Here is a 25,298-nt window from a genome sequence, read left to right on the forward strand (position 1 = left end):
AATACACCCCCATAAGCAAAGCAGCAAGCCAGCGGTCTCCTTGGGATGACGGGGCACAGTACACCGCCGGGAGAGGACAGACCTAGTTGAGGCCTAGTTGAGGAAGTAGGAGGGGACCTGCAGCGCGGCGGGCCTAAACGCACTGCCCCAGACAACAGGATATTTATAAAGTGGTGCGGCAGGTGCTGGGGACAATCAGCCACACTAAAGGACTATATAGGGCTCTCCCCCAAAGCGGGAGGAAGCGGGAGGCAGCAAGAGATCGAGGGGCCCTACCCGCGATTCACTGCCATATTGTGAATTGCCAGGGGCATATATGGAAGGATGCCCAAACTGTAGCGCTGATCCCATCCCTCAGTGAGGACAGCACGAGAGCGCCACTGCATATCCCGGCCATTGGGAGGCCCTGCGGGGGATCTGAGTCCTCCAATAGTTGGAGCGCTGACTCGGCCCGCTGGTTGCTGCACCTGTGGGCAGAACACTCATGACACCGTAGATTGGTCTGCCGTGCTGGGGGCCCGCCGCCTCCCGATATAGAAATGCCTCACACCGAACGCCTGCGACGCCCCTACCCAGTGGTGGACGACTCGGGTGAAGAGAATAGCCCAAATCTCTGAACTCTCCCTTGACCACCTTGCAACCAGAGTAATCCGCGGAAGGCAGCGGGCGGGCTACGCTCACATGCTATGGGGAAAATGGACCCAAAGTAGAAGAAATTGACCTTCGAGGCCCGCAAAACACCAAGACACCAGGGCGATTCTCAAGTCATTCTCAGGATGGCATACCGACAATATGCCACCAGCGGAGGACGATTGCTTGTCACCATGAAGCACAGTTTGATCTGTAAAGAAGCCAAAAGGGACACTATGTGCAACAGGCTAGACCAGATGGCGCAAAAATTGGAGAAACATGGCGCGCGGATAGAAGAAACGGAGCACAGAGTCTCAGACCTAGAGGATGCAACTTCCTCTTCCAGGAAGCAGCTAGCGCATATGGAAAAACTACTAAAGGTCATAGCGGCGAAGAACGAAGATCTTAAAGCACGCTCCCGACGCTATAACATCTGCGTTTTGGGAGTTCTGGAGAGTGCCAACACGGGCAACATGGAAGAATACATGGAGAAAATGCTGCACGCTCTTTTTGGCCCAGATGCCCTTTCGAACCTACTGGTGGTTGAGACGGCACACCGCTCTCTGGGTCCCAGAACCGACACCCCCCTTCCCCCCCGGCCCCCCCCCCCCCCTCGGCACACCCGCTAGACCTATCATTGCAAAACTCTTGAACTGCAGAGATCGAGAAGTGGCTTTGAGGCTCGCGAGAGCTAAATCGCCCTTGACCTATGATGGGTACACAGTAGCCATCGACCCGGACTTCTCTAGCGCTGTTCAGGAGGCCAGTAAGAAGTTTACACTGGTATAGCGGAAGCTTATGCAAGCACAGATAACTATGTCATGCTGTATCCTGCACGTTTGCGGATCACTCACCAGGGGAAGCAATATTTCTACACCAACCCGAAGCAGGTAGAGGACTACCTGCGGAAACTGAAGAAATCGCCATCTACTCCAGATGCTGGCAATCCGGGGACTAGCCTGTCCTCTCAGATGTCGGACAATGACTAGCTGCTTCTGATGCCGAATGCACTGTGAGCAGCGACTCCTGGTGACAAGGAACTGAGATGTAGTGCTCACTGAACTGTCCAAAGACTCCAGAAGATCTATACAAACATGAAATGGTATGCCTGACTGTATCGGTTAGTACTACATCACTGTGAACAACAGGTCAGCAAGTTATGCCGAAACCCTTGCGCCCCGCCCCCTGTGGTTCACAGGCCACAGAAGAGGGATAGGGGGGAGACGCGCCCTCAGGCATTACCCCACAGGGTGAGCCCCGAATCTCCATTACACCTGTAAATGGACACTAATTTCACAAATAGTTTGTTGGGTGGGATTAGTCGTTCACGACAGGTTTGGGATGTCGATGTGGGAGGGGGAAAGGGTAAGTTTGGGTATTTAACCGCACGACACACAGCTGTGAGAGAGCTCAGGAGTGGCATGCACAACACATTTACTGACAAAATGCATGACACTCGTACACCTGCCCGCCACACAACTGGCAGTGGAGGAGGCTTCCTCACTGGACAGAGAATAAGGGATATGGCAACCTTATCGGGTGGGGGTAAGACACACACCTCGTTGACTGCACTTCTGCATAACATTGCATTTTACAAGAAGCCCATGCCGAGAGCCGTGCGATCGCACCAGCACATCACTACACTCTTTTACCCCAGATCACTACACTCATGATGACACCATGTTCAGCTCTAATAGATTGGGCCCATATGCCTTGACGCTCTGGACAGATAACTGACCCTGATGTTGCCTCCACGATACGTCTACTGACTTGGAATGTTCGTGGGTTGCGGGACCCGCGCAAGCTCAGCCAAATCCTGGCAAATTTAGACAGACATAAGATCCAAGTCGCAATGCTCTAGGAAACCGACCGAGACCCCCAACGAACGCAGAGATTTACTGCTAGATGGGCGGGACACAGTTACTTTGCGTCCTGCTCCACTTACTCCCGAGGCGCGGCAATATTAGTCTACAAAACTGCTCCATACGTTCCAGCTGGGAGTCTTATGGACACGCAGGGTAGATATTGTCTGATGTGGGGTGCACTCGCTTCACATTTGGTAACCTTGGTTAGTTGCTATGGCCCTGATGTGGACGATCCTATATTTTTTGCCACATTATGCGGTAAAATTGTAGACATCGGATCCACTCGCGTGATGTGGAGGGGAGGGACCTCAATGTCACTCTCATCCCGACACTCGATAGATCTAACCCACAGCCACATCACTACACTCTGTCTCAGTGCCAAATGAGCGACATTATTAAACACTCAGGCCTCTTGGATGTCTGGCGACACCTACACCCGGAGCGCAGGGAGGGCACATGCCACACAGCGGCCCATGCGTCATTGTCATGATTGGACATTTGGGTGGTCTCCAGGAGACTTAGCACGTTGTTAACGGGGGCGATCCATCTGGCATGCACCTATTCTGGTCATTCTCCAGTGCTCTTAAATATAAATCGCCACCTCTGACTCATAATCCCTACATAAACTGGCGCCTCAACCCTGGATCCAGCGTTCCGAGCTGAAATGGATCAAGGAATACAAGATTTTTTCCAGCACAATCTTGGCTCGGTGGACACGGTGGGGATGGTGTGGGAGGCCTTCAAGGTTACCGTCAGGGGGCTCTGCATCGCTAAAGTAGGGGGAGTGCTCAAAGCCTTGCGACAAACGCTCACTCGCCTAGAAAAAGAACTGAAACATATAGAGGCAGATATAACCCGCTCTCCAACACCTCAGACATACGTCAAAATCGGGGACAAAATATCTGAATATCAGAAAGAAGCAGACCGAGAATGCTGATTCCGAGAGAAATATTTCAAAGCTCGGTGCTACGGTGAAGGTGATAGACTGGGTAAGGCACTGTCTGAGCAAATCCGAACCCCTAGATTCTCGAATTACGTACTGGAGCCACGGTGAGATAGTTAGAAACACCGCAGAGATACTTAGCACGTTTCAAACCTTTTATACTACCCTGTACACCTCGAAGCGACAGCAGGCAATGTCGTTATTACAATATTTAGAACCAGTGACCCTGGGGTGGCTGGGAGACTCGTAGAGGGAATTCCTGACAGCAGAGTTCGAACTGGATGAAATTAGGGCCGCTTTAATGCAGCTCCGTTCTGGGATCTACCCCCCGATTTCTATAAGGCATATATAGAGCATCTGGCCCCCATATTTAAAAAAAAGTATACGAAGAGGCCATTGAAATAGGGAAGCTACCACCCACAATGAGAGAGGCCACAATGATTTCACTACTTAAACCTGGTAAGCCAGCAGACAGGTGTGATTCCTATAGGCCTCTCTCCATGATCAATGGTGATGTGAAAATACTGGCCAAAATCATAGCCAACCGACTAAGCCTGCTCATGATGGCGCTGGTACTGCCGGATCAGACGTGGTTCGTCCCGGGCCGCCCCACTTCTCACAATTTACGAACCCTGTTCGTGGCAATGTCAGATATGGACCCGGACCTCGAGGCAGTTGCTGTATTTTTAGACGCCATCAAGGCATTTGACTTGGTGGAAAGGGGCTATCTGTTTGGCACCCTGCAGGGGATGGGTATGCCAAATGTTTTTTTTTTTAGCTTGGATACAGTTGCTATACACACACCCGCGGGCAAAGGTCATAGCGATTGGTGCCAGCTCACCCTGGTTCAACATCACAAGAGGCACTCGCCAGGGATGCCCGCTGTCACCTCTCTTATTTGCTCTAGTGGTAGAGCCCCTGGTGGCTAGACTTAGGCAGTTACACAGAGAATGGGCTTTAGAGTATCCCACGAGGCATGTGTTAATTTCGCTCTATGCGGATGACATCACGCTATATGTCCGGAAACGTCAGACCAGCCTCAGTCCCATACTGTACTGAGAGAGAGTTTGTCGTATTTGGAGAATTGTCTGGCATCAAAAGAAACTGGGGGAAATCTCAATTGTTTCCACTAACGGACGCTGTCCACCCTTACCCCCTAGACTATCCCATCGAATGGTGCCCCAGTGAAGTTAAATATCTGGGCATAACTGTTACCAGAGATAGTTCAGAGCTCCTGCGAGCTAATTATGGTAAGGTGATTGATTACATCACTGAGTCGGTGGGAAGATGGATAGCATTGCTCCTGTCGATGGCAGGAAGAATCTCTCTAATGAAGATGGTGATCCTACCCAAAATGCTGTACCTTTTTACTAATCTCCCCTATGCACCGGGACCAGCCTTTTTTAAGACCCTCAAATCTCAGATGATACGCCTTGCTTGGGGAGGAAAGCAGCCCAGATTGAAATGGGAAATACTGATTCTGCCTTATACTCTGGGAGGCTTTGAGGCACCCGACTTTGAACTATACTATTTAAGTGCGCAGGCACACTATGCAGCGTATTGGTTTCATCCGCCTCCTTTCATGCTTCACTTGGCGGTGGAACAATACTACACACTCTGAGAAGCTGCAGTAGAACACAAAGGCTTCAGCTGGCAGGCTGCTCCTGTTGAAATATAACAGGAAGATATTTGAGATCACACTTGAAACATGTCCTAATTTTTCTTTCTACAGCACTAACCATAATTTCTATGACAAAATGAACCCCATCATTTTGTTCCTTTTTAAATTAAATGTTTTAAGTGTTACCAGTTTATTCCAATCAAGATGGCTTCAGGTGTGCCATACTTTTGTCATAAGTAAGGCTGTTAGCGCTCTAGTTGTTCTTCAGAACACTCTGAGAAGCTGCAGTAGAACACAAAAAAATCAACTGACAGTCTCTGCCCTTGTTGGATGTACATGATTTACTGAGAATGACAGACTTCATTCTCACATGACTGAGAAAGATAATGTGAATTTACAGAAATTATGCTCTCATTTTTGCTTCAGTTTTCTCTCAAACATGATTCATGATCCCACAGCAGAAGGTTTTTCACAGGGTAAAATCACCTTAGAACATACCACAATTCCTGAAATTAGTATGGTACCATCAACAAATAAATTCTAATGTAACTAAAGTCTGTTATCACCCTTTATAGTTCTCCTTTTGGTAACCCTCAAAATCTTCGATTCACTACAATGCATTTCAATGGGGTACTATCATGTATATTGGTCCCAAGATGGCTGCCAGCAATTCCAGGATGAAGTGCTGACAGCCAATCAGATCTCACAATGAGATATGTCGTTAAGCTCCGCCCAGGTATTGAAACTTTTTCTTTTTCTAATTTCTCATGAACTACAGAACGGATTTACACCATTTAACAAAAAGGGATTTTTCTGAACCAAGGGCTACCTTTTCACCGAATTTGGTGTAATTCCGTTCAGCAGTTCGGGCTGTAGCTGTGTCTAAAGTTTCCTATGGGAATTAACATGGAGAAAACACGTTTTGGGACACCCTTTTTTCTCGACCCCCGCTTGCCGAATAACCCAAAAATTTTAAGATAGGAGCTGACCAGAGCACCCCACGAGTTTTGAAAATTTCGCGAAGATTCGTCAACCGACGCCAAAGTTATTGGGAAAAGAATGTTACGATTTTCCTATGGATTATAGGTCCTAACTATAACTAAATTTAAAAAAAAAAAATCTCTCCCTCTCCCTCCCTCTCTCCCTCCCCTCTTCCTGCAGGCTGCGTGTTTTGGTGCAGAACAAAGTGAAGAGTCGACATGGCACACATCCCTGTGTGCCATGCCTACTGCCCTGGCATAGATCAGCCACTCCTCTAGCTGGTTGCACTATACCAGTGGTGAGGGTACATGTGCATGAGCCCTGTATCCCTCAGTGTCTTGGCCAATTCTTAGACATTGAAAGTGCAGTAATGCCATTAAGAGTATGTGGTGATGGGAGTTTGTCATTACGAACGTCACAGTACCATAATGGCTTTACTGAAAACTGGGAAGTTTGGTATCAGACTTCTCAGCACATTAAACCCACACTGATGGCAGTGTGCGGTTTAATGAAAAATGCACACAGAGGGCATCTTAAAAATACCCCCTGAAAAACGACCTAACACTAGTGGCCAGGCTGAGTGGCTGCTCACCAGCTTACACTACCAGACAAATTTCTGGACCCCAGGGTCGAGAGCCTGCTGCTCTCTGGGGCCTGAAACAATGCACATTCTGGGACGAAGTGCCAAGCCTCCTAGCCCAGGATGGGCCGGGTCCACGAAGGGGAAGCTTCAAAGGCTTGCTGACTTTGTGAGCTTCCCCAGGCCCTTTGCTGCTTCCAGCAACTGGCCCCCCCGAGGTTCTGACCCCCACTTTGGGCGGGAGAATCGATGGGAAAACCAAGTGAAGAGGGAGGTGAGCCCACTTTTGCCAACCCCACCCCTCAGGTGGGGGAGGCGAGGTGAAACCCAACTCTCAGTCCCTTCCATCTTGCAGGTTGGGGGACCCAGCCAACCAGAGTGAGGCATATGCCCCTTCCCACTGGAGGGTGGCATAATGGGTGTACCCACCCCAAGGAAGGGCCCCATTGGTCCCAACCTTTACTTACATGTAATGCCCCTAAATCTAGTATTTAGGGGCACACCTGAACCTTGCATCCAAAGACAAGAACCAACCAAAAAGAAGAAACCGGACCGAAGAGCCATGCTGAAGATAAGAAGAGGAGAATGCCCACTGACTTGGCCTCTGCCCTACCGGCCTGTCCCCATCTCGAACCTGCAGAAGCTAAATCCCGGTGTGTCCTGCAGCCAGCACCCTCAAGAACCCTAAGGACCTGCCCTGCATTCCACAGAAAAGACTCTGTCTCCTGTGAGCACCGGATTTGCTCACCCACAGACTCTGGCTCTGGTCAAATCCGCGAGTCTGCACCACTCTGCACCCGACGTGCAAGCCCGAGTTCAAGTGACCCAACACCACGAGAAGGTCTCCCCGGCGATCCTGACCTGAGATCTGGTGATCTCTGACCTGCCTCGACCCTCTTCACGATGCCTGCAGTCTCTTTCTGGAGGATCACCGCGACCGGAGCTGGCAAGAAAACCCGAAGCCTAAAGACACCCCTGCACCCGATGTCCCACGGCCTTGGGTGGCCCAACCGACGGTGTCCCAGTATCCCAACTTACCTCTCCAACCGTTGGCCACCTCCAGAAGAGCTTCGTTCCCAAGCCTGCAGTCTTTGTCAAAACCGGAGAATCCCCATTGAAACCAACAGGGCACCCAACGCCAAAACAGCACCCTGCACCCAGCGGCCCCTGCGCTGCTGCGGGTTTACTTTGGGTGCTAATTCGGATCCCCCTTTGCCCTGAACCTAACACCTGGAGCTTTGCACCCACAACCCTGTTTCCTGCACGTGAGCAGCCACCAACCGGAGGCCCCCTAACCCCCTTTGTATAACATTGGGCCTCAGCACTCTGCACTCGGCAGCCCTGGTGCCGCTTAGGGTGCTTAGAGAGTGCATCCTTGACGCCGGGGGAACCCTTGTTCTAACCCCAGAAAGTCAACCCTAAAGACAGAGTACTTATCTGTTAAAAAATAACTTAATTTCTTTCCATAGGAATATATTGACTGTTCTTCCATGAAAAATGTTCTAAGTGTGGAGTTGATGTGTATGAAAACCTGAAAAACTACAACTATGCAAAACTGATTTTACTTACCTTTTCTCTAGGAAATTTCCCAGTGTGATATCTAGGCATATCACACTGAGTAGAAAAACTAACTTAAAAAGAAATCTGAAAAGTAAACGAAGAGTAATCTAAAAAGTAATTGCGACATTTTGACTTACCTGTATTTTGATGAACTGCATTTGAACCTTCATTACATTGTAAAACACTGCATAAGATTTTGAAAAGCATTTATTTCACTTACCTGTGCCAGACTTAATATTTTTATACAAACAAAATTGGTCTGAGTTCAGTCTTTGAGTGTGTGACATCATTTGCTGAATCAGTGTGTACAACAGATGCTTATCACTACCCTCTGATAAAGCCTTACTACTCACCCACACTACCACAAATAGAGTGTAAGGTGTGATCTACGTTTACCTCTGCCTACCTATGGGGTTCCACTGGACTCTGTGCACACTATACCTCATTATGTTATAGTATATAAAGAGCCAGCTTCCTACACTTGCTCAAAGTCCAAGTCTGGTCCCGCTCCTTCTTCGACGACTCGCTACCCTCTCTTCTTGTCCATTCCTCACCTGTTTTGCCGGTCAACCTAATACAGGATGTTACTGTAGCCTGCAACCAGTTCCACACAGCATCAGGTGGGTGAGAGTGTCAGGATTTCACATCCAACAGAGCTTTTAGCCTTACTGGAAAAAAAATATGTATTTCACTGCTCTGTTTCTCAATTCTCTGTACAGACTGGGTGACATCAAGAAAGAGAAGGATTTGTGCAGTTAGATTTTACAGGTCCCTGTCCTCTTCTTTCCTGTAGAATTGCATTCCACTCGCTATTATTCAACAAGGACGCCCAGGAGGTGCCCCCTGACATTGGGAGAGGGACTAGCGTGCAATGTTCCACATAGAAAAGCAATAAGAGGGCCTTAAGCTTCAAGTGGTTTTCGATATGCTCCTCTATAAAGAGTTCTCATTTTGGTCCTCTTCAATCTCTGGCACCCCAAAGATGCAGAAACTCAATCGCCCCTTCTGCATCTTCAAAATGCGCTTATAGGAATTTGGGTTCACCATGCAATTTTGCCACAGCTTCTTTAAGATCCTTAATGTCATTTGGATTTTGGGTCCTCCATTCTCCACTGTTGTTATTCTCTCTGCCAGTTTCTAGACGTCTGCCATGAATAGATTAACTGAACTAGTTATGCTAGTCCTCTTTTCCAAGACTGATTTTTGTATCTTGGACCACCTTCAGAACTTCCCTCATTGACGGTTCCTGTATCTTGGCTCCGGGAGCTTCAGGGGGGCTTGTCTCACATTCTGCAGTGCTTTCCCCTGGAACGCATATTTGCACTGGTTACTTTGCTGCTAGGATCTGGTATGTCTATTCACACTTCACGGGATCTGCAGTCCCTGTGTATATTCTTATTTCGTTTTTCCACTTTTTTTGTATTGTGTCTGTGGGCAACCATCACAGAGGCCTCTGCTCACTGGGATCTCCGAAAGTCCCAACCCTTCCTTAGACTCTGGTGTCCTGCAGAGTTGTCACTCAGGTGCAGGACAATGACTTCATGCAAAAGAGGACTCAACCCTAATTCTCACATCTGCGTGTGCCTCTTTGGCGTTTTCAAAGCCCTTGGCCCACCCCCCTTGGGTCTGCTTCCCTGCCCAACACCTTCCTCTTGTTCTCAGTTCACCCGCGATCATGTGTCCATCATTGGAGCCCTAAACTCTAGGGCTATCAGGCACCTGAGGCCATCCGCTGATGCCACCATTCCTTCAGCAACTCACTCACCGCAGCTCGGAAACAAGATGGCGACATGGCACTATGGATACTTTGTCCTCTGACACTCTCCCTGCTCTGGCAACACCATGGCATCCTCTCCAACTTCTCCTGCTGCCCGATCCTCCAGGAGTAAGGTGGACCAGCATGTTTGCCAGTCCAAGGATATAGAAGGGTAGTGGGAATTAGACCTTTAGCCCCCTTTAGGCTCCTTTATGCGCCCGCCATTCACATCAGTTTCTTAGTTATGACACCTTGCTATACACCTTTTTGAATCCCCGCCATTGAAGCATCACATCTACATAATGCTTTATCTGGAAACAGTTCATGCTATGACTGTTTCCCAAAGTCCTCTATTATTTTGACGTCTGTATCTAATCTCAAACTGGCAGTTTTGGGAGAAGTTTTTCTGTACTCCTGTTACTTAGAATGATGCTTTGCAAATATGCATGTTTGACATACAAAAATAGAAACATCTGTCTCTCTCCATAGGTATGTACTTCACCCACTTTGGCATTATCTAATTTTGTTGTTTTTAACGATGTTTTATTGTTCAACTTTAATATCAACATGGACTGTCTTTGTAATTTAAAACAGATGGCATTAAAGCAAATTAGTCCTAACATCAAATCGATCTTTGTATCATTAGGCGGAATGTGGAACAAATGTTTAGCCAGTTCACCTGAACAGGGTGTACAATTTTGAGTGAAAGAAGGAAAATGTGTGGTAACGGTAAAGAAAAATCAACGCTCTGTGTACACTGTTCATTATGTGGTACATGAACTATGAGGAAGATACTGGGACAGGAATGTGTACTTTCACTGCAGGAAATTCTAAAAGGGTGGCTCTCTTTGGTAATTGTGTAATTTAAATGGTAACATCCTGGTTTTTCTTGTATCCACTAGAGAACCTTTGGAAGCCTACATCTATTTTGGGCCTGTTTACTATCAGAAGCTGAAACACATGGTGCTAGACAAGATGCATGCAAGAGCTCGGGGACCTAGAGCGGTCCTGACCAGGTACAAAGTATTTGTCATTACTTTATTAAGGTATTAGTACATGCCTAAGTGTATCCATTTATGTGACTGGTAGAGAAAAGTGATGCTCATCTCCCATTGTATTGGATCAAATGGTATTGTCCCCAGTAAGATGCTTTTGTCTGCTTTACAGCCTGGTATAATTTATTGATCAGCACAGTTTGATCAGTTCCCAAGGCATAAATATTATTCACTTGGGAGTAAAAAGACCTCCATCAGGCACAGAGGAAGAGTTAGTCTTGTAATTACCTTTCTCATGTAAATCATTCTTTAAAAATCAAAGCTTCTATCTCTACATTTCCAGTCTCCACATCTAGCGTGAACTTGATTAAATGATCCAGTGGATCCATGGGGAAACTATTACATTGAATTGAATTGAATTTGTAATTTGTAAAGCGCAGGAATAACCCCCAAAGGCGTATCTCCTTGCTAAGAAATGGTGTAAGTAGAGATAGGCAGGTCAGTTACTGAAACAATTCAGTCTTTAGGAGTTTCCTGAAGTGGTGAGAATTGGTGCACTTCTGTATTTGAATGGGCAGTTGATTCCAGTGCACAGAGGCAAGATACATGCATTTAAAAAAGCTATTCTGTGTTGATGACTACTATTTTTGTCCTTTTGATGCCAGTGTCAAGTTGTGCTTTCCATGGCCATGAGTATGAAACATTAGGAAATGTTTGCCCTTTTTGTACATGCATGTCTAGCTGATAAAGAGCCCTAGGACAACACTGATTGAGAAATTACAAGGTACACCACTTTGGCCTTTTAGCTTCACCCACGTCCATGTCGCCCTTTCCTTTTTTGATTCACTGCTGGTCCTTTCGCAGGTGATGATGCATAGTTGAGCATTGGGAACATTTTCCCAGACCTGGGCTTGCCAAAAATCCCCCAGCATTTGGTTGCTTCAGATTGTGCCTTGACCTTCTGTGCCTTTTATCACTCTTCTGCTCTTTGCTACTAGTTCCTTAAACCGCACACAGAGCTAGCTCAGCAATTCATTTTCATGCAATGACAGGAAGGACTACAACAGGCTTGAAAGGCTATACATATTGGCATCTGTATTATGGCTAAACCAGACTATATGCACTTTCCAGCTATAGAATTTGTCAGACTTTCTTCCAAACTCTACCTTGGTTAAGCCTAATCTTTATGGCTCAGTCACAGTAGGTGCATAAATGTCAAGCATCTCAGCAGCAAGGAAATGCGTGATAATAGAATGTTTGTACATTTTAATATTGTTCCTCATACTGTTAAGTAGGTGTTTCACTTTTATTATTGGAAAACTGACCATTTTCAGTCTGGCATATAACAAAAGGGTTCATATAAAATCTGCATGTGGCAGACCTTCTGAGTCCCGAGGTGATCGCCACTTCTTGAATCTCTAAGCTGCTTTATTTTCCAGCCTTGCGAAGGTGACAGATCGCAAAAATGCTTCCTGCTCATCTCCGATGGCAGCCGGATGCAGTGGCCCATCAGGAGATCACTCCTTGACATTCCAGGACACTAATGGAACTGAGTAATATGGGACAAAATTGCAGTGTATGATGAGAGAAGCCAGTGTACCCTAGGCATAGGTAGTGTCATTGGGTGGAGGGGAACTCCCGTGAGATTAATGTGAGGGGCGCCTGACCTGATACTTCTGGTTGAGTTTATGGGGCAGATGAAAGGTCCGTACTTCTCTGCCGATAAAAACACAGCCCCATTCTAAACCCTTGAGTCCGAGGTGAATCCTTAGTAGTGCTAGAACTCAGCATGATTTCCATCCCATTTTTAGACTTGTTGAGAGATTGTGAGTTAATCTATGCTCTCATTTTGCAGTACATAAGTCTTTGTCTAAAGTTAGAATCCTCCCCATGATAAAGAATCTTAAATTAAAAAACGTCCGTTTACTAAACAATGCCCAATAGTTACATAAGAAAGGGGACAACTCATCTAAGAAAGATTGAGATCTGCGTTAACTTATCGGCAATTATGTATTTTTAAAATTATGTTTAAAAAGTTTGCTACTAAATGGAGTGTTGTACGGTTCCTACTAATAAAGTAAGACTGTGCGTTTGTACAACATATGCTTCCAGATATGGCACTGAGCCCACTATATTCAGTACGCTGGCCCAATTCCTAACTAACTCACAGTGCACCATCTGGACCCCTAAATCTGACAGGGTACCGGCTGGTGTCTGCATCCTCAGAACATGTAATTTCCCCAAGGAAATCGTAGAAACAGATATACCTTTTCCTTGTTACCTCAGGCATGGCCAAAGGGATACATAAGAATTACACAAATTGGCATTTCAAGCATTTATTGAAGCAATTGGATTTGTGTGTAAAATACATGAGCTGCAATTATTGGTAGAAGAAAACAAAGTATTGTTACTAGTATTACAAGAATGGTGAATAAGATGAATAATTTAACCATTTTAATTATTGCAGTGATTATATGAATATATGAACATATATCATAATGGAACTCCTACCTATCACTACCTATAATCTAGAGAGCATAGTATCAATGCATTATGCTAGATCACTTGGAGCAGCCTAACTCTCCATTTACCTGTATGTGATTTATCAGGAAGCCAGTCTTGTGTAGAACAAGCCGCCTCCTGTGCAGGATAGATATGAGAGTCCGCAAGGCTGGAAATGATTAACAGGTGAATGTCCAGGATAATCCATGGAAGTGCTCCTCTGGCGAGCTAAAGCTCAGAAGCAGTATATATAATAGAAACTGGTTCCGTTTGCACTCTGTCTGAGGTCCATTGTTAGTGTCACTGTTTGTCTTTCTGATTCAGAGCTGACTCCTAACAGACCACAATATGCAAAGGCCCTGCTCAGTGTGTTTTATCCTTCTGTACAGTGTTGTGATAAATGGTTACGAAGAAATGTGCTTGCAAGCAGAACACTTTCTGACTATGTTATCACTATTACATGCAAAGCATGTGAATAGTGACTGTCTAACTTATAAGTGAACTTGTAAAATTGAAGCTTTTGTGCACAGGCCCTGATGAACCTCAATACAGGAGTATCTTAGTAAGATAACACCAGGAGGGTAGCTGGGGTAGCGAGGCTGTGGCACCGGGCACAGACTCTGATACCGAGTTTAATTTTGCACTAAAGTCACAATGTTTTCCTCTCCAGTGGTGGCACTAACCCATAATCCTGACTTTATGCTATGCATTGAAGACACAGCATTTAGTAAGAGGAACTCACATGATCATCCTCGACTGAGAGATCTGTTTCAGATGGTTGAATTACTCAACAAGCAACATGTACGGAGAAGTTTGACGTTACATGCAAAGACAAATCCCGTTTGACTCATCTGTTACACTGGGAGAGAAGAACAAGATCAATAGAGGAAACAGTAGGTAGGGAAAAACTCAAAATGGTTAGTGTTTTTCAATAGACAATTAAAAAAGGTATCTCTTTCTTCTATAGCAACATAAATAACATGTGACCAAAACATAGCTACATGTCTAACTATGGAAGGGAATTAGCTCTGAAAGTTCCAGAGGTGGTCTGGACCACCATACGTAGTGGGTGGTGAAATCGTATAGTTGAATTCCACGTAAAGAAAACTCTTAGAAAATACTATATAAAAAAGACCGTTCTAGATTCATTACCTTAGAATTTCCCCCAGGCGTCAGACTGGATTCGGAGAATTTTTTCTCAGCAGTACCCCTGCGCATCGATAAGTGGAGTCAGTCGACTCCGCCTCCGTCGTCGTGGTCGAGGGGATGATGTCAGGGTGCCTACTTAGATGCAGCCCCTGCGCGCTGCAGACAGTTCATTCTTTTTCCACGCTAGCTTAGCGCTGATCTGGAGATAGCTACCCATCTAGTCACTTTCTGACTAAGCTTTTTTTTGGCATTTCGTCGACTTGTTTTTGAGTCTTAGACTCCTGGTGCGCAAGGGCCCACCGTCAGACTGGCTTCAAACCCTGCGCGGCCTGTCACAAACTGATGTCTGTGACAGACCCGCACCTTGTGTGCATTTGGTATCTGAAAGAGACAATGAGTTACAGATTCCTTACCTTAGAATTACCCCAGGCGTCAGACTGGATCCCGAGAATTTTTCATCGAAAGGTGGTGTCGGTCGGCTCCGTGTTCGTCGTTGGCATCGTGGTCGCCGAGATGACGTCGCGTTAGCTACTTAAACTCCGCCGTCGCGCGCTGAAGTCAGTTCCTTTTTTTCCATGCCAGCCAGCGCATATCCGGAGAGAGCAGTAACTCCAGTCACTTTTTGACTGACTTTTTCTCGACTTTTGTCAACATCGTTTTTCGAGTCCATCAACTCTTGGTGCACGAGGGTTGCCCGGTTTCAAGGCTTGCGGTTCCTGCCGAAAGCTGATGTCGGTGACGGATCCGCACCACGTGTGCCTGTCGTGCCTGGAACGCGACCACCTAAGTCGTGTTCCAACTGCCAGACCATGAATCCGAAGTCTGCGGGACCCGACCGTCTGCTCTGCGGCGTTTGAGGTCTTGGTCGTGGAGCCACCACCACCACTGGTCCTCTAAATCTTTGCACTCCTCAGGTAAGTCGAAGCACAAGAAGAATTCAAAGAAGCATCGTCGCTCTTTGACTTCTCTTCGTCCGTCGGCCAACACGACGAGGGATGCGGCGGGTGCCCCTCCCACGGCTCCACATGCTCCACATGCGGAGCCCGAAAGGTTGGCTCTGAGTTTCCTTCCCTTCCCGGGACCCGGAGCGACCCCTGTCCAGCATCAAGCTTTTTACGAAGCGATGCATGCCATCTTTGGGCAGTCCAACTCCGCTGGCGTGCCTTTGGGCTCCCCGGACTCGGCTGGGGTCCCTGGGCCTTCGCCGGCGGCTTTGGCACCGCAGGGTCCCCTTGGATTCAGGCCTGGATCCGGATTGGCACCGGTCGACCTCATAACACCTCCCCCGGCGCCGAATCCACCGGCACCACGTCCAGTGCCGACGCCGGTTGTGTCCACAGCCGGTATCGACCCCGGCCTCCACCCTGACATGGACACAGAGCCAGACCGGCATCGACCGACGCCAGATCCGGCACCGATGGGTATGTTTGTTCCCCTGTTCAACCCTGGTTGAGCCTTTGGCTCCTGGTGCCACGTAGGGATGCCTAGGTTTAAATCTTGCGGATCCTGTCGCCGTACGATGTCAGTGGCCGACCCCAATGGTGTCTGTCTCTACTGTCTGGAGCGCGACCATGACTCCCGGTGTCTGGCCATGGCTCCGAAGGCCTTACGGGAGCGGTCCCATAAGCTGCTGGAGGCCCGGCAGTCGTCTCCACGCCATTCGCTGTCCAGGGGTCCATTGAGGGCCCGATCGCAGAGCCATCATAATCGCTCCTCGGGGTTGAAGTCTTCACACTCGGAATCGGGTAAGAGCATCTCCGGACGCGGATGAGGTACCCCCCCCCCCCGCGGCTCCTTTAGAGCCTGTGAGTCCCGCGGCCTACCAACCTTATCCGGGTCCAGCAGCGACTCCTGCCCAGGTGCAAGATTTTCTTGCAGCCATGGACCGCCTCTTCAGGCCTCGGGCTCCCGCCGGCGCGCCTTCGGGCCTCGCGGTCCCAGTTGAGGACCCTCTCTTGCAGCCGGCACCACCGGCAGCTCCGACACCCCAGGGACCTCTGCCGGTGGCTCCGGCCTCGGCGCTGCCCGCGGCCCCCGATCCCGGCGCCGCATTGGGTTCCGTTCGTTCCGCCACCGCCTTTGCCTGGTTTTCCGAACAATTTTGCACCTAGTTGAGACCCTAATTGGGACACAGAGCCGGACCGGCGCCGTTCGACAACTTGTATTCCCCTGTCCCTCCCCCACCTCCGCAGCCTGTTCCAGTGGCAGTGGAAGAAGGGGACAACTGGGAGTGTCTGAGGACCCTCTCGCATGGCAGTGCGGGTCGAAACAGGAATGGACGGACGAGCTAGAGGATGCCGGTGGCCTTGACCTCTCCTCTGACCCTGGTTTTCTTTCTCCTCCTGCTGTGGCTATGGAGGAGGGCGCTACATACACTGTGGTGCTCCGTAGAGCAGCTGAGGCCCTTGATCTTGACCTGCCTACAGTGACCCTCAAGACTAATCTCCTCACTGAAGTGCTTTAGCCGGCCTCAAGCTCTTTGGAGCCCATGCTGCCATTCAGTGAGGCCCTAACTGACGTCTTGATGTGCACCTGGTCTAGACCAGCCACGGGGGTCCCCGTGGATAAGAATGTGGCCAGGCGCCATCGCCCGGCCCCGGGTGATCCTGCTTTTCTGTCCGCCCACCCAACCCTGGAGGGCCTGGTCATCCAGGCCTCCACTTCCCAAACCGCATTCCCTACCGCTCTGCCGGATAAGGAATCCAAGAAGCTGGAACAGTTCGGCAAGAAACACGGTTGCACTTGTGTTGCCTCAGTGTCCAGAGGAGGTTCGGACAGTGCTTTCCCAAGCTGTTGCTGAGGGAAAAGATGCAGCAAAGTTCACCATCAGGTGTGGACTGGACACCGCGCACCTCCGCTCCCGCATCATCCGCCTCAAAGCCTTCCTAGTCCGAGCTTAGGGGCACACCCCATGCCGGTGGGCAGCAGGATTCGCCCACACCTTCCCCACTGGCGATCCGTTACCCCAGACAGGTGGGTGCTGCAAATCGTCCGAAGGGGCTACTCCTTCCCCTTCGAGACTGCCCCTTCAGCCAGTCCACCTCAGTTCCACTGCATGTCGGGGGACCATTTTGCGCTTCTCCAGCAGGAAGTCACGGCCCTCTTGGCCAAAGGGGCCATAGAGCGCATTCCTGGGCCAGAAGTAGGACATTGTTGTTATTCCCACTACTTTACTTTCTGGTCCCCAAGAAGGAAAAAGGGGGCCTGCGTCCCATCTTGGACCTCAGGAACGTCAACTGCTTCCTCCGGAAGGAGAAGTTCAAGGTGTTGACTCTGGCTCAGGTCTTGTCTGCCCTCGACCCTGGAGACTGGATAGTAGCGTTGGACTTGCAGGATGCATATTTTCATATCCCCGTCCTGCCGCCCAACCGGCATTACCTGCGGTTCACGGTAGGCCTAGAGCCCTTTCATTTTGCCGTGCTCCCCTTCAGCCTTACCAGTGCCCCTCGGGTATTCACGAAAGTAATGGCGGTGGTCGCAGCTCATCTGCGCAGATCAGGGGTTCCAGTCTTCCCCTATTTCGACCACTGGTTGTTGAAGGCGGGCTCGCCCCACGCAGTCGTCTCCCACCTTCAGACTACGGCCGACCCCCTGCATTTGCTGGGGTTCTCCATCAACGTGCCGAAGTCGCACCTGAGTCCCTCTCAGGAGCTCCCCTACATCGGAGCGGTTCTGGATTCAACGCAGTTTCAGGTTTAACCTCCCGAGCAGGGAGTCCGGGATATTCAGGCTATGATTCCGATCTTTCAGCCTCTATCCCAGGTTTCAGTCAGGATGACCCTCCGGCTCCTGAGCCTAATGGCCTCCTGCATCCTGCTAGTGCAACATGCCAGATGGCATATGCGGGCTCTGCAGTCAGACCTGAAGTTCCAATGGGCACAGCATCGGGGCAGCCTGTCCGATCACATCCAGATCTCGGAGGACACTGCATGACAATTGCAGTGGTGGCTTGTAGGAAGGTGGATATCTGACTATGGTTACCCCCAACTTTTTGCCTAGTGTCTAGCTGGTTTGTCGACTTAGTTGGCCTGAGATCCTGCCATTCAGGGTCTCAGGCTGTCTGCTCTCTCTTTAAAATGGACTCCATGTACCTTAGGTACATACACAATTGGTAAGGATCACCTTATTGGACCCTGTACAGTGTACCCTAGGTACCCAGGGCATAGGTGTACCCTAGGCCTCCCAGGGGCTGCAGCATGCATTATGCCACCCCTGGTGAGGCCTCCCAATCAGAAACAACTGGCTGATCACTCAGCTGGGGCAAGGTCGTGTAATCACCCCTTGCTTAGGTGTAGTATTCCTATACCTAGCTTATATATAGACACATGTGTACCTATCAGCCACTCCTACGGCAGGCCTTAACAATCCTGGAGGCAGAGTGCTTGGTAACATGTGAGATGGTGCTCTAGCATGAGCTGAGCCTGTCTGCAGCTTTCGGAACCATGTCCTTATAGCTGTTCTATGATATAGCCTACCATATACTCTTAAAGTGCCTTATAATCTTAAACGGTTATGGTAACTATGGTTTGGCTTTATCAAAACATGTCGTGTAAGGTGTCTAACACTTTGGAATAATACCCCCATACCATTTCTGGTGTTGAGGATATTATTCCTCCCTTCTAGAGGGAGAGACATGTTAAAATCCCACGGCTGCCACCAATGTGAGAAGTTGGCCTGATGTATGATGTCACTAGTTCTAGTGTACACCTTATATCAGTCCAAACAACCCTTATGGTGATTGGTTGTAAAGTCAACCTTATAGAACAGCTATCCTAGTGGTAGCATGGACAAGAGCAGTCTTAGGCTAAACTCTGAATGGCATGTGAAGCCAGCTGTGATACCATATATAATCCCTTGAATACCAAATGAAAGGACACCACAACAGATATATATATAAAATAAAGTGTATTTATTCTAGTCCAACCCTCAGCACTCTTTATGAGATTCGAGGTAAGTACAACACAGTCTTATTCCAGCATACATTAAGTCACACAGGTAAGTAATACAGTTAGGCCCTAGGGGCCACGCAAACCATATACTAAAGAAGTGGTATAAGGACCACTGTCACGGAAATAGAATAGGCCTAGGTCTAGGGAATCGCTGGGGCTAAACTACACTACCAACAGTTAGGAAGTGGGAGGCCCACGGGATTCAGGTGCAGAGTGGAAACACTCACGCGTAATGCGTATCGATTATACGCATTACGCGTGAGTGTTTCCACTCTGCACCTGAATCCCGTGGGCCTCCCACTTCCTAACTGTTGGTAGTGTAGTGTAGCCCCAGCGATTCCCTAGGCCTAGGCCTATCCTATTTCCGTGACAGTGGTCCTTATACCACTTCTTTAGTATATGGTTTGCGTGGCCCCTAGGGCCTAACTGTATTACTTACCTGTGTGACTTAATGTATGCTGGAATAAGACTGTGTTGTACTTACCTCGAATCTCATAAAGAGTGCTGAGGGTTGGACTAGAATAAATACACTTTATTTTATATATATATCTGTTGTGGTGTCCTTTCATTTGGTATTCAAGGGATTATATATGGTATCACAGCTGGCTTCACATGCCATTCAGAGTTTAGCCTAAGACTGCTCTTGTCCATGCTACCACTAGGATAGCTGGTCTATAAGGTTGACTTTACAACCAATCACCATAAGGGTTGTTTGGACTGATATAAGGTGTACACTAGAACTAGTGACATCATACATCAGGCCAACTAATCACATGGCTCACGAATCGTGATTGGGTCAATGGCAGATCCCTCTCCCTTCCCCAACCATAGCACATAGTGGTGACGGATGCGTCCCTCCTGGGATGGGGCAGCCACATGGGAGAGCCGGAGATCAGAGGCCTCTGGTCTCCGGCGGAGTCCCGGCTCCATATCAACCTTTTGGAGCTTCGGGCGATCCGACTTGCACTGAAAGCATTCATTCCCTCTGTCAGGGGAGGAGTGGTGCAGGTGTTCACAGACAACACCACCGCCATTTGGTACTGCAACAAACAGGGCGGGGTGGGGTCGCGAACCCTATGTCAAGAGGCTCTCCGTCTCAGGACATGGCTGGAACATCAGGGTATATTCCTGGTGGTTCAACACCTGGCGGGTTCACTGAATGCCAGGGCGGACGAACTCAGCCGCAGGTGCATTATGGATCACGAATGGCATCTTCGCTTGGAGGTGGTGCAAGGTCTCCTTCAGCAGTGGGGAGAGCCTTGGTTAGATCTATTTGCCACTAAAGAGAACGCAAAATGTCAGCAATTCTGCACGTTGGAATTTGAGGAGTTGCCGTCTTCTATACGCCTTTCCGCCTGTACCACTTCTGCCCAGAGTGCTGAAGAAGATCAAGCGCGACAAGGCCCAAGTCATTCTTGTGGATCCGGATTGGGCACAAAGAGTCTGGTATCCTGAGCTGTTACACATGGCCATTGATCCTCCGATCCGACTGCCTCTTCGGGAGGATCTTCTGTCGCAGCAGCAGGGGACAGTCCTCTATCCGAACCTGTCCAGTCTCCACCTCCTTGCGTGGAAATTGAGCGGCGACAGTTGGCGGCCTTTGACCTTCCACCCGAGGTGTGTGATGTTATCTTGGCAGCCAGGTGTCCCTTCACTAAGACGGAATACGATGGAACACATTTGTGGCATGATGCGCAGCAAAGCCTGTAGATCCCCTTTCTGCCCCTCTTTCTGAGGTGCTCTTGTTCCTCCTGTCTTTGGCCCAGCAGGGCTCTGCTCTGGGCACTCTGAAGTGCTACCTCTCGGCCATTTCAGCCTTTTTTCGGCTTCCTGATCAGCCTTCTCTTTTCAAGTCCCCTGTTGTAAATCACTTCCTTAAGGGCATTACTCCTCTTTTTCCTCCTGTCTCCTTCGTAATGCCTCAGTGGGACTTGAACTTGGTTCTTACTTACCTTATGTGCGTGCCCTTGGAGCCGCTTCATAACTGTCCTCTCAGACTGCTTACTTTAAAGACTGCCTTTCTGGTTGCCATCACCTCTGCTTGCAGGGTGAGTGAGCTCCATGCTCTTTCTTCAAAGCCTCTTTTTCTGGTTGTTCATCTGGACCAGGTCGTCCTCAGAACTAGACCTTCCTTTCTTCCCAGGGTGGTTACTTCTTTCTACATTAGTCAAACCAACACTTTGCCCTCCTTCTTTCCGCATCCTTCTAAGGAGGAAGAGAGGCTCCACCGTCTGGATCCAAAACGTGCGCTTTCATTTTATTTGGATCGCACCAAGCAGTTCCAGGTGGATGACCAGCTTCTTTGTTGGCTATGTGGGTTCCAAAAAAGGTCGGTCCGTGGACAAACGGACAAACTCTAGGTGAGTCGTTTTATGCATTAAAGCTTGCTACTCTTTGACAAAGAAGGAGCCTCCAGTGAGACTGCGCGCTCATTCCACCAGGGCAGCGGCAGCTACCACTGCTTTGGGACAGGGAGTCACCCTAAATGACATCTGTCAGGCAGCTACGTGAGCATCTCTGCACACGTTCACAAAACACTACTGCATGGACAGCCAAGTCCAGAGACACGGCTTCTTTGGCCGAATTTGGTTCGCAGACCAACCTCCGGGGTTGGTATTGCTGGGTTATCTATTCTAAGCTAAGGAATCTATAACTATTTGCCTCTTTCAGATGAACAAGTTACATACCTTCGATAACGATATATCTGTAAGAGACATAGATTAGTTATAGAATCCTTACCGCCCCTCCCAGCCTCCCCGTTCTGCGAACTGACTTCTAGGGTCAGGGAATCCCTTTCAGGGCCCTAGTTTTGTGCACCAGTGGTCAGTGTCTTGCATAGCTCTGCGTTTCTGGCGTGGAATGTCGTGTAAAGAGCTGACGTCCGCGCGCTGCGGCGGAGTCTAAGTAGCTACCGCGATGTCATCCTGGCGACCACGACCCCAATGACGAACGCAGAGCTGACTGACGCTACCTTTCGATGCGCAGGGGTACTGCTGAGAAAAAATTCTGCGGATCCAGTCTGACGCCTGGGGATAATTCTAAGATAAGGAATCTATAACTAATCTATGTCTCTTACAGATATATCGTTACCGAAGGGAAGTCACTTGTTCGTCTGGAGCGCGATCACGACCCGAAGTTGTGCGCTGACTGCGGGTCATGAATCCAAAGTCTTTGCGGGAGCAGTCCCTAAAGCTCTTGGAGGCCTGGCAGTCGGCTCCGAGTTGCTCCCATTCTCATTCAAGGGAAGGGTCTCCAGACCACTCGCGGAGCCACCTCACCGCATCCCATTCGAAGTCTTCGAAGTCCTCGGTTAAGTCAAAGCACAAGAAGCACCGGTGCTCTTCGCCTTCTCCCTGTCAGTCGGCTGATGTGATGTGGGATCTGGGGCACCGTCACTCTAAGGCTCCATCTTCGGTGCCTCCGTCAGGGACAACTCCACGCCTCCCTCCGTTTCCGGGGCGTCCCCTGCCCAACTTCATGCATTTTAAAAGCCCTCCATAGTATCTTTGGGCAGCCCGACTCTGCCAGCTTGCCTTCGGGCCCCATGGAGCCGATCGGGGGTCCAGGGCCTTCGATACCGGCAGCTCCGGTCCTGGAGCCAGAGGGCCCCTGCGGATCCAGGCCTCGATTTGGATCGACGCCGATTGACCTTACTCGACCTTCCTCAGCGCCGATCCCGTCAATGGCACCCCGAGATGGACCCGGAGCCAAACCGACGTTGAATCCTAAGCCGGAGGGTACTTTTGATTCCCTGTTCATCCCTGGTGTTCCCTATCACCCAGAAGGTGGTGATGAGGATTGGGAGGGATCACTGGACCCTTTGGCAGACAAGCCTAAAGAGCCGGACTAGAGAGAGGACCTGAGTGACGCCAGTGATCTGAACACTTCTCCAGACCCTGATGACACCCTCAGGATCATGAAGAGCATCCACTCCAGAACCCCCTCGGATCCTTGCCTTCACCACATCTTCTACGGCGCCGGCACCTCCATTGCACCTGAACTCTGCTGCACCATCAACTGCTCCATCGAATCTGCCACATTCCCATAAGACTGGAAGCACGTAGAAATCAACCCCCTACTGAAGAAACCCACTGCCAACACGATGGACCTCAAGAACTACAGAACCATCTCTTTGCTCCCCTTCTCAGATAAAGTCATAGAGAAAGCCATCAATACCCACTCTCCAAGTTCATCAAGACAAACCACATCCTGGACCTTTCCCAATCGGGCTTCAGAAGCAACCACAGTGCCGGGACGGCTCTCCTCACCCCAACAGATGACATCCTCATCCTCCTCGACCGAGGTAAAACTGCATGCTCTCATCCTCCTGGACTTCTCTGCCATCTTCAACACCGTCTCCCACCACACCCTCTGCGCAAGACTCCACGAAGCCGGCATCCGCGACAAACCCCTAAAATGGATCCACTCCTTCATCACCAGCCGAACACAGAGAGTTAGACTTCCACTGTTCAACTCAGAACCCACAGAGATCTGTTGCGGAGTGCCTCACGGATCATCCTGGGCTCAAACCCCTCTGCCTGGCACAATACTTGGTGGCCCGCAGCACTCGGAACCCCTTTTCCCCACCCGCACCCAAAGACCACACATGAAACCTCGACATAGTCCTGGACTCCTCGCTCTCAATGAACTGCCAAATCAATGCAGTTTCATCCTCCTGCCTCCACACACTCAGCCTGCTTAATAAGATCATCTGATAGAGATATCTAAGCTGCAGATTCCTTAATTTAGACTATCCCCAGGCGTCTGATTGGATCCGGAAAACTTTTTGCAGCAGCACCTCTGCGCGCCGGGGGACGGCGCCACATGACCCCGCCCTGATGTCGTCCACGGACGTGACGTCAGCGAGGTCATGTAAGTCCCTCCCGTCACTTTCCTTCTTTTCCGTGTACAACGCGGATCTGGAGTAAGCGGTTCCTCTGGCCTGTTTTCGGGCCCTTTTCTGATGCTTCGCGTCTGGAACAGTGTGCGATGCCTTCAGGCTTTAAAACTTGTACCTCCTGTTCGCGGCAAATGTTCGCGACAAACCCACACCATATCTGTATGTGGTGTCTAGGCGAACACCACGACTCGACGGACTGCGACGCCTGCGAATACCTCAAGCCGAAGTCCCGGCGGGAGCGCAGGATGAAACTGCTTTTGACTCTTCTGTCCCGGTCGGCGTCGTCTCAGCCCCCGGCCTCCTCATCAGCGGCAGGCCCCTCTGGCAGTGGGTTCCATTTTCAGCATCGGTTGCCCTCTGGTTCCCAGGTGCGTCGTTCACCTCGCTCGGGTAAGTCACGGCGCATGTCGCCGAGGTCCGAGACCACACTTCCTTCTGTTGTCGGGGGCATTGGTTCCCGAAATCCTCAGAACGTGCGACCCCGGGAGTCGCCCCTTCCTTATCTGCCTTATCCTGGCGTGGGGGCGACTCGGACCCAAATGGAGGCCTATGCAGCGGTCCTGCAGGCCTCCCTTGGGTCCCCTCCTCTCCCTGGGGCGTCCTCGGAGCCTCCGCTACGTGCGGGGTCTCCGGTGGACACGCTGGCGGGTTCGCCCCTGGCGCCGACAGTGCCCCTTGCCTCTAGGGATGATGAACATATGGCGTTGTCAGGGCGCGTCAGGGTTGTCTCCTTGGCCGCTCGTGTTCTGAGCATGCACCCTCCTTCGGTCCCCCTGCCAGTTGGCCCTCTGCTGGATGTCTTCCACCACGGTTCAGGGACTGTAGAGCCGCTTCTACCTTTCAAAGCTTCTCTTTATGATGCCCTTT

The 25,298-nt window shown here is 49.6% G+C and overlaps 1 protein-coding gene across 2 annotated transcripts in view; it reads left to right on the forward strand.

The window, feature by feature from the left end:
- POLR3B (RNA polymerase III subunit B) overlaps window positions 1-25,298 on the forward strand; it is a 1,087,861-nt gene that overhangs the window by 1,024,750 nt on the left and 37,813 nt on the right. For both annotated transcript variants that reach the window (XM_085652533.1, XM_085652534.1), the window contains one exon: window positions 10,839-10,952. In XM_085652533.1, coding sequence (XP_085508659.1) covers window positions 10,839-10,952 — 114 coding nt within the window. The remainder of the gene's footprint in view (window positions 1-10,838; window positions 10,953-25,298) is intronic.

The sequence above is a fragment of the Triturus cristatus genome, chromosome 4_1 (assembly GCF_964204655.1).
Source record: "Triturus cristatus chromosome 4_1, aTriCri1.1, whole genome shotgun sequence".
Classification (NCBI taxonomy): domain Eukaryota; kingdom Metazoa; phylum Chordata; class Amphibia; order Caudata; family Salamandridae; genus Triturus; species Triturus cristatus.